Below are 10337 nucleotides of genomic sequence, written 5' to 3'. Positions count from 1 at the left end.
TTTCTAGATTTGATGCTTAAAAAGAAAAAAAAGTAATAAACTTTATTTCTTGGTGAAATATATGTTGTTTTCAAGCATTTGTCAAAGTCATTAATTCAACATCTTTACAGAGCTTGGCATAGTGGAAAATAGTCGGATTTCGTCAATTGCAAGCCATAAATTGTACTAACTTCAATTTATAGTAAGAGATCAAATAATCCACTTTTAGATTGCATATAAGGTAAAATTAAGAAATCATCAAAGATCGAGTTTGTAGTAGCATACCAAGTTTATAATCACAAATTTTAGAGTTTTTCTCATCTAGTAATTATTATTTGATTATAAAACTAAGTGATCTATCCTCCTATTTACTTTCTATTATTTAACATAATTGTCTTTTATAATGTGATATATTATATCCATCTACTATTTAGTCAAAAGCCAATTATGTTTATGTATATGCTTTTCATTAGCTTAACCTAAACTAAACCTAAGAAAATGTTATTTTTCTTTTCAATTATATTACTCCCATCTTTTTGCTATATAGTCATATCACGAATGTATAGATCATTATGATATTAAACTAAACCCTTTTATATGGCAAAATGTCAAATCAAAATAGAATATATTGTGTTATCATTGACATGGGCACTTTTTTTATATAAGAAATGTGATATTTTCATAATTCATAAAAATATATTTATTTTAATACTTATAATTCTATATATATTCATAATACTCTGTAAAAAGACAAAATACATTTTTTTACACTCATCAATATGATGAAAGAGGAGAATATAATTTATTCTTTATCACACACAATTAAGTGATTTACACATAATTTTTTTCAAGGCTTAATCTTAGCAAGCACACACCACAGGGGCTTCACTTAGTGAACTTGGGTTATAGCATGTGTGTTCATGACATACTAAAGAATCCCCCTATTTTCAAAAAATATTACCCTAAACTCTTTTTTTGTCACCCCCTCCCAATACACATCCCGAATTAAACTCCCCCTGTTTTCACAAAATATTGTATTTTTTCATAGCCTAACCTCCCTATTTTCACCAGATAGGCAATATATTGTTAAAGAATTTTGGGATATTAAACCCCCCAATATGAATGCACGTGATATAATATTGCCTAACTAGTGAAGCCCCTATGGTGCACACACACCTTTAAAAGGAGGTGTCCATGAGGTTGTTAAGATCATCTCATTGAGAGATGGCATTGTTGGTGAAAGAGTACAATAAGAAAGAATGTTAAGGAAGAGAGGGGTGGTCCACACAAAGATTAAACAAAGATGTCAAACAAGAGTATTAAGGTTGGAGTCCTATGAAGGACCTTTAAGAATTATTTTTATGGAGCAGGGAGTTAATTAGGCAAAGAACAAAAAATGCAATAAGATTAATTAGAATTTTTTCCTAATCAATAAAAGCCCCTACTTTTTAGTTTATAGATTTTGAGGAGGTGCATTTGGCTCAAGGTTAGAAATTTTCCCACTAGTTTCAATTTTTTTTCTACCACTTATCAATCATATGAAGATTTTAGATTCTCCTGAATAAATCTAGAAAAAAATATCTTTATGTTCATATTTTTTTATCTCTCCGATGCAAACCAATATTTCTTTTTAGTTAATATTAGGAGGCAACAAAATGAATTTATGAGAATCACGATTTACAATGAATGATATAGATAACAAAATATTAGAGAGACTAATTATTTAGGAAAGGATAATATGTAATATTTTCTTAATTTTGGAGATAATTCTTTTTCTATTCATCTTTCTTTATGAAAATACTGAAATTTATTAATATAAATTTAATTAATCAATTATATAATATAATTATTTTTATAAATTCAATATTTATAAAATTAATGTATTATTTTAATCTTAAAATACTATGAAATTGTAACATATTAACAAATTAACTATATTTCTTGATTTAATGACATCCATATTAGAGACCTTTGCGTGCCTACTTCAATACAATAAAACAATTAATGAATTATTTAACATTAATTACCCTGCTTAAAAATACTCCTATAAATTCTCATATATTTTTTTGGCAGCCATCCTCCATGAAACCGCAGCCTGGTAGAATTTTTTTTTGAAAAACAGGGAGGAATTACGGCTAGATTGGTACCAAGAGGTGGAGGAGTAAAACTACTGGTGTTGGTGTTCCAAACTGCACCCATCTTAATTCGTTGTAGCATCTAGTATTGTCCCAAATTGCTCCAAACTGTAACTTGATTGTCTGCTATCAAGTGAAAGTTCTCACTGAATAACACTGCACTTTTCCACTCTCCAATTACGATCATAAAATGCCATTGCCATCTACTAATAATCCCAATCTCACAGCATTATGTTGGAGGAGGCACTGCACATTCTGCTTACCAAACACAAACCCCCTGAAGATTACTCTACATATCTTAAACTACTCCAAACATGTATTCTCAACAATGCGCTTTCACAAGGGAAAAGGGTCCATTCTTTCATCGCTCACAGGCGATTCGCATTTGCTACACGCACACCTTTTCATAATAAGCTTATTGACATGTATGTCAAGTGCCGAGGTTTGGTTGATGCTCGAAAAGTGTTTGACCATATGAAAGAACGAGACAGCGTCTCATGGAATACGATTATTACAGCGTACAGAAAAAATGGGTATCCTCATGAAGCAGTCACACTGTTTCACCAAATGCAACGAACAGGTCTCCAACCCGATCGGTTCACATTCGCCAGCGTATTCCCAGCCTGTGCCAAAATGGGAGCTTTGGAACAGGGTATAAACATCCATCAAAGCATAATGGATGAAGGAATTTTGTCAGATGTTGTAGTTGCAAGTGCTCTGGTAGATATGTATGCAAAATGTGGAAGTATAGACAAGGCACGTGAGCTGTTTGACAAAATGCCTGAAAGAAATGTGGTCTCGTGGACTGCGATGATTGCAGGATATGCACAAATGGGATTTGTTGAAAAAGCTTTAGAAACTTTCGAGCAAATGCAATTGGAAGATATAAAGCCAAATACTACAACTTTTGCCAGCATCCTCTCTGCCTGTGCTAAAGTGGGAGCTTTGGAACAGGGTATGGATATCCATCAGAGCATAAAAGATAAAGAAATTTTGTCCGATGTTGTACTTACAACTGCCCTGGTAGACATGTATGCAAAATGTGGAAGCCTAGATATGGCACGTGAATTGTTTGACAGAATGCCTCGAAAGAATGTGGTCTCATGGACTGCAATGATCGCAGGATATGCACAAAATGGATTTGTTGAAAAGGCTTTAGCAACTTTCAAGCAAATGCAATTGGCAAGTGTAAAGCCAAATTCCACAACCTTTGTCAGCATCCTCACTGCCTGTGCCAAAGTGAGAGATTTGGAAGAGGGTATGTACATCCATCAAAGCATACAGGATATAGGAATTTTGTCAGATACTGTAGTTGCAACTGCCCTGGTAGATATGTATGCCAAATGTGGAAGAACGGACGAGGCAGGTGATCTGTTTGACAAAATGCCTGAAAGAAATGTAGTCTCATGGAATGCCATGATTGCAGGATATACCCAAAACGGATTTCTTGAAAAGGCTTTAGAAATTTTCAAGCAAATGCATTTCACAGGTGTAAAGCCAGACTGTGCAACCTTTGCCAGCATCCTCCCTGCCTGTGCCAAAATGGGAGCTTTGGAGCATGGTATGGTTATCCACGAAAGCCTAATGGAAGGGGGATTTTTGTCAGATACTATAGTTGTAAATGCTCTAGTAGACATACATGCAAAATGTGGAAGCATCGACAAGGCATGTAAAATTTTTGACAGAATGCCTCAAAGGGATGTCATCTCATGGAATACAATGATTGCAGGATATTCTCAAAATGGTTTTGTTGAAAAGGCTTTAAAAACTTTAAAGCAAATGCACTTAGCACGTGTAAAGCCGAATTGCACAACCTTTGCCAGCATCCTTCCTGCCTGCGCCAAATTGGGAGCTTTGGAACAGGGTATGGACATCCATCAAAGCATAATGGAAGGGGGCTTTTTGTCAGACATTATAGTTGGAAATTCTCTGATAGACATGTATGCAAAATGTGGAAGCAGAGAAAAGGCTCGTAAACTGTTTGACAGAATGCCTCAAAGAGATGTCATCTCATGGAATGCAATGATTGCAAGATACGCACACTCTGGATTTGTTGAAAAGGCTGTAGAAACTTTCAAACTTATGCAATTGGCAGGTGCAAAACCTAATTCTACAACCTTTGGCAGCATCCTCACTGCCTGTGCCAAAATGGGAGCTTTGGAGCAGGGTATGGACATCCATCAAAGCATAAAAGACACAGAATTTTTTTCAGACGTTGTAGTTTCAACTGCCCTGGTAGACATGTATGCAAAATGTGGAAGCATAGAAAAGGCACGTGAATTGTTTGACGCAATGCCTCAAAGAAGTGTGGTCTCATGGACTGCAATGATTGCAGGATATGCACAGAATGGATTTCTTGAAAAGGCTGTAGAAACTTTCAAACAAATGCATTTTGCAGGTGTAAAGCCAGACTCCACAACCTTTGCTAGCATCCTTCCCGCCTGTGCCAAAATGGGAGCTTTGGAACAGGGTATGGATATCCATCAAAGTATAAAGGATAGCAGAATTTTGTCAGATGTTGTAGTTGCAAATGCCCTGATAGACATGTATGCAAAATGTGGAAGTGTAGACAAGGCACGCGAACTATTTGATAGAATGCCTACAAGAGACGTGGTCTCATGGAATGCAATGATTGCAGGATATGCACAAAATGGATTTGTTGAAAAGTCTTTCGAAACTTTCAAGCAAATGCAATTAGCAGGTGTGAAGACAAATTCAACAACCTTTGCCACCATCATTTCTATCTGTGCCAAAATGGGAGCTTTGGAACAGGGTATGGATATTCATCAAAGCATAATGGAAAGGGGATTTTTGTCAGATATTATGGTTGGAAATGCTTTGGCAGACATGTATGCAAAATGTGGAAAAATAGACAAGTCATATGAATTGTTTGACAAAATGCCTCAAAGAGATGTAATCTCATGGAATGCAATCATTGCAGGATATACACAAAATGGATTTGTTGAAAAAGCTTTAGAAACTTTCAAGCAAATGCAATTGGCAGGTGTAAAGCCAAATTCCACAACCTTTTCCAGCATCCTCTCTACCTGTGCCAAAATGGGAGCTTTGGAACATGGTATGTACATCCATCAAAAGATAATGGAAAGTGGGTTTTTGTCAGATATTATAGTCGGAAATGTTTTAGTAGACATGTATGCAAAATGTGGAAGCATAGGCAAGGCACGTGAAATATTTGACAGAATGCCTGAAAGAAATGGGGTGTCATGGAATGCAATAATTGCAGCGTATGTACAAAATGGATTTGCTGAAAAGGCCTTAGAAACGTTCAAGCAAATGGAATTGGCAGGTGTAAAGCCAAATTCCACAACCTTTGCCAGCATCCTCCCTGCCTGTACCAAAATGGGAGCTTTGGAACAGGGTATGGACATCCATCAAAGCATAATGGAACGGGGAATTTTGTCAGATATCATAGTTGAAAATGCTCTGGTAGACATGTATGCAAAATGTGGAAGCATAGACAAGGCACGTGAACTGTTTGACAAAATGCCTCAAAGAAATGTCATCTCATGGAATGCAATGATTGCAGGAAATGCACAAAATGGATTTTGCGAGGATTCTCTCAAAGTCTTTGAATTAATGAAGCACTCTGGAACTTATCCTAACATTATAAGCTTTGCTTGTGTTCTATGTGCATGCAGCCATGCAGGTTTAGTGGATGAGGGCTGTACATATTTCAATCACATGAGTAACACTTATTGCATTACACCTACAGTTGATCATTATTTGTGCATGGTTGATCTTCTTGCCCGTGCTGACTATCTTGAGGACAGTCTAAACTTTATCATTAAGATGCCAATTAAACCTGTGGTCGTTGTTTGGATGTGTTTTCTTGGCTCCTGCAGAACACATATGAATATAGGCTTAGGGGTATTTACAGCGATGGTGCTTTTTGATTTGGATCCTGAAAATGCTGCGACTTATGTTCTTCTCTCAAACATCTATGCAGAAGTGGGCAGGTGGGCTGAGGTTCAAATGGTAAGGAAATTGATGAAAGATAGAGGAGTTAAAAAGATCCCTGGATGTAGTTGGGTTGAAGGCAATCAAATGGTACATTCATTTTGTGTAGGAGAAAGATTGCATCGGTAGGCACAGGAGATCTATGCAAAGCTAGAGAAATTGGCTTGGGAGATGAAAGCAGCAGGTTATTTTCCAGATTCAAGACATTTACTTAATGATGTGGAAGAGGAGGAATTGGAATTATTTCTCTGCCACCATAGTGAAAAGTTGGCAATTGCATTTGGTTTGTTGAACACAACCCTTGGAACAACTATTAGAGTTGTTAAGAACCTTCGAGTATGTGCTGATTGCCATGCTGCAACAATTTTTTTCTCCAAGATTGTTGCAAGAGATGCAAACAGTTTTTATCGCTTTAAAGTGTGACAATGTTCTTGCAGAGATTATTGGTGATGCTAAATGAAGCAATCTGAAAATTAGGCTGACAAAAATAATAATGCACACTATGTCAGACCTGCAGTAATAATGGACAAGGTTTTATTTTCAGTTTCTAGTCAGTTTCTTTTCTTTTTCGTTTTTCTTTTTTGTTTTAGTATACGGCAATCTAGACAATGCCGTTGGTTTCACGTGCAATTCAGATCAGTGGTTAGATACACTGTTTGTATATCTGTCAAAGATCTGTTTTTTGATAACAAAGACATGTCATTGAATTGTTTTCAGGAAACCTGCATCTGTATGAAATGAAAAGCTGGAGGAGGAGGTGGAGAATAGGGAAAAAACAGAAGGTGAGGAACACTTAAAATAAATGAAAATATGATTGACAAGTAGGAAACGGGAGAGAAGGGCTCACAATCTTTCCTTCCTATATTGTATGTTTCTTTTGTTTGGATTAATTGTATATTTTTTTTCCTATGCCAGGTCAACCATTTGAGATTAACTTACACATTTCATAGTAGGTATATAATTTCGTAGAAGTGCATATAGATTTTGCCTCATTTGTAATTAGCTAATTTTGCTTCACATCCCTTTGCTTGGTAAGATAGCTAATAGAGATGTGAGTTCACAGATATTTTTTAATTTAATTTGATTTCAATTTGTTTTCTTTTTTAATTAGAAATATATATATATATATACTGCATTTATGTTCTAACTAGCAAATATGCATGGCACTTGATAAATTTGCATAATTAGCCGATAGGCTATATTATGTGTGAGCTTTTCACGGGAAACAAGTCTCACACTGTTAAAGCGTTTGCTGGGAAACCATTTTCAGTTACCAGTTTTTGTAGTCACCGCTCCACATCAAATCTTTCAGCTGTAAAAATCACATCAAATCTGCTTGAAAACATAAGGAATGAAGTTGGATGCAATATTTGTAGATCTAGTTTTTGTTCATTGTGAATAGATTGAAGCATCAACTTTAGGGAGATTGATTTTGGTTCGTCTCATTTATTTAAATTTCTACTTTGGTAGGGTTTAATAATATTTCTCCTGTAAATTCTGCCCATTTATTTTCATTGACATTGCTGGCAGCATGACCAGGTATTAGGAGTAGCTTGATGACTATAAACTACTTCTCCACATTTACCATCAACAAAGACAGGTAACTTCATTTTTAACTCAACTCTGGAAAACATTAGTTTCGTATGTTTTAAATTACTGAAAAACTAAGCTGAACGTCATGGAAATTTGTAAACTCTATCGCCATTTTGGGTTTTATGATGAGAAAAAAATTAAATTAGTTCTTCCTCTTAATTCCCCATAGATCTCTCTTTGCACATTTTTCTTCAACTGTTTTAAAGTGTGCATGTATCATTTTTGGCTTCGAGGTATTGTTAAAAATGGTCTTTAAATTATTCGCTATTCTGATTTTACTTTGGTTATCATCTGTAGCTTGCTGACATCACTACTACTTTGGCCACTTCCTCGTTCCTCCTCATCTTCTGTGCAAGAGCAGCTTGATGATCATAAATTACTTCCTTGCAATTACTATGAACAAGGACAGGTAATTTAATTTTTAAAATCATCTGTGTGAAACAAAAGTTAGTATATCTTCAATTACCAAACAGCTAAGTTGCCTGCTGTGGAAATTTGTAAACTCTGTTTCTATTTTTGGGGTTTCATGGATGAGAAAAAAAAAATAGTTTTTCTTGGATATTTACCTCAAATCTCACTCTGCACATTTTTCTTTGACCATTCTAAAGTTTGCATGATTCATTTTTAACTTTGATTGATTGTTATTAACGGGCTCCTTTCACAGGATTAACAAGTCTAGAATCTGCCCAACCAGTATACTGGGGTTTGTTTTGTCATGTTAAGCAGGTTTGCCCCTACCAATCATTAATTTAAAAAGGGGCACAAAGTTTATCAATAAAGAAAAATTCAACAAGCTACGGGTATTATTCAAATCTTCTTGCTTTTCTCTAGTACTTTATTTGTATATCTGACTGCCTTTCATCCTTAGTAGGTACTGCAAGGTACGTGCTTTTCAAAGTACACGTTCTTCATTCCCTATGAGTTGATCACGTTTAACAAAATCTTGTTTTCTCACCTAGATCCTGCTAGAACTTATCTATTACATGTTTTTTTGGTCAATTCCATATGACAACCAGTATTTTCGTCATTCATGTATCTATATGACCTATTTAAGTTTCAAGGTTATGTCAAAAAAGCTAAGATATATATTCGGTTTGATATCATGAATTATATCTGTGTTGGCAAGTTTTCCTACTGGGCTTTGTATGTTCAAACTTCAGGATTATACAGGAGGAGCAGAAACTACAGTGGGCCCTTGGTAATGTTCATACAGAAGGCAGGGGTTCGTGCCAATGGAGCTGTGTGGGTCTGCGTTGAGGATTCTTTGCCAGAGATGTTTAAGGGTATGCACTGTTCGCATCAGTTTTGCCCTTCCTGCATGACCTGGTATATACTTTCATGGCTGCAATAGAAGAGGCAAAACATTTACTGTCCCCAGGACTGTTCTGGAGAAGCCCTGACACCTCAAGAATGCTGTTAATTTTTGCCATCAGAAATCTTCAATAAGTGGTCAATTGTGATCGTGGAGGCCCAAATTATTGAGTCAAAAAAGGTCTATTGCACTTTTCCCAACTACTCCGAGTTGCTAATAAAGAAGGATGTTGCAGGCATAAGAGAAAATGACATATTGAAAACCGAATGCCCCTTCTGTAATAGAATGTTTTGTGTGAGGTGTATGGTGCCCTGGCATGCTAAACTTAATTGCTCTCAATTCCAAAATTTGTCGTCTGCATGAATAAGTGAAGTAGATTTACAGCTTTTCAAGCTTGCCCAGGATCTCAAACGACAATGCTGTGGGAAATGCAAGGGCATGATTGAATGAGCATTTGGATGCAATCACATGACATGAGGGTAAAAAACCTCAATCTTCCTTTTCTTCCTGAAATCCTTCTTCCAGTGTTGTCCTACAAGGAGTATAACCATGCCATTAAAGTTAGACAAGATTTACACCTAGTAGCCCTCCAGAGGTTGAACATAGATCTCTGTGCTAATACAAGCGTTACACTTAAGTTTATTTTGTCCTCACCTTGATCAATCTTAATGGATCCATGTGCACCTGGAATGTTTTGATGGGGACATTAGGAAAACAGTCCATATTCCATCAAATTGAGTGTAAGAGGATGACTAATAGCTTAGGGGTAGATCCATATCACAGCCATCTAAAAACTTCGTGATAAAAGAATTTATGCATTGACAACTCTCACTTAAAAGGATGATAGAACCTTGTGAATGACTTAAGTTTGAGCCTTTGTCCCCATTCTTTTTATTTGATGCTAAAGCATCAATTCACCAGTTCTTTTGTACAGGTTTTTCAGAAGCATTTTAAAAATTTATTTACTATTTGTTTACCTATATGTATTGATTGTTTGTTTATGAAAGTGACCATAGATTTAAGTATATTATAGCCGAGGATATGAATTCTGCTGTAGCGCTAGATGGAATGGCAAATGGATGCCCAAATTGCTCTTGTCCTCAAACCAATGTGAACCGCCTTCTACCATAAATTAAATTGAATTGATCTTTCTGTTACAATAACTTTTTTTTTCATAGAACTTCCAAAAGCTTAACTTGTATATGGATTTTGTTTCTTTATATATGCATTAAAGCTTTGGGACAAAGCCCCTACTTGTGCAGGTATATAGTAGTTGCTTTGCTACCAGGTTCCTCTAAAACCCATCCTGTACCTGTGTAGGTACGGTTTGGGTTCTGGTC

General features: G+C 35.9%; 1 protein-coding gene across 6 annotated transcripts; it reads left to right on the top strand.

Annotated features, from left to right (window-relative positions):
• The first annotated feature begins 2044 nt into the window (after window positions 1-2044).
• Window positions 2045-9973, top strand: LOC131046916 (pentatricopeptide repeat-containing protein At5g27110). 6 transcript variants are annotated; one of them, XM_057980756.2, is made up of 7 exons: window positions 2045-6428; window positions 6530-6623; window positions 6810-6874; window positions 7623-7692; window positions 7983-8094; window positions 8380-8485; window positions 8846-9973. In XM_057980756.2, the coding sequence occupies exon 1, from the start codon at window positions 2346-2348 to the stop codon at window positions 6219-6221; it is 3876 nt and encodes a 1291-aa protein (XP_057836739.2). In that variant the 5' UTR covers window positions 2045-2345; the 3' UTR covers window positions 6222-6428; window positions 6530-6623; window positions 6810-6874; window positions 7623-7692; window positions 7983-8094; window positions 8380-8485; window positions 8846-9973. The 6 variants fall into 6 exon arrangements, with proteins under 6 accessions (XP_057836739.2, XP_057836736.2, XP_057836737.2 ...); XM_057980753.2 differs by having other exon boundaries at window positions 8350-8485; XM_057980754.2 differs by having other exon boundaries at window positions 7632-7692; window positions 8350-9973.
• The last annotated feature ends 364 nt before the right edge of the window (window positions 9974-10337 follow it).

Source organism: Cryptomeria japonica, chromosome 9 (assembly GCF_030272615.1).
Source record: "Cryptomeria japonica chromosome 9, Sugi_1.0, whole genome shotgun sequence".
NCBI lineage: Eukaryota > Viridiplantae > Streptophyta > Pinopsida > Cupressales > Cupressaceae > Cryptomeria > Cryptomeria japonica.
The sequence above is the reverse complement of the archived record's forward strand: the minus strand, read 5'-3'. Positions and strand labels throughout refer to the sequence as shown.

Excerpts from the sequence above, each read along its gene's own strand:
- LOC131046916 (XM_057980754.2), top strand. The coding sequence starts at position 2,346 with ATGTTGGAGGAGGCACTGCACATTCTGCTTACCAAACACAAACCCCCT.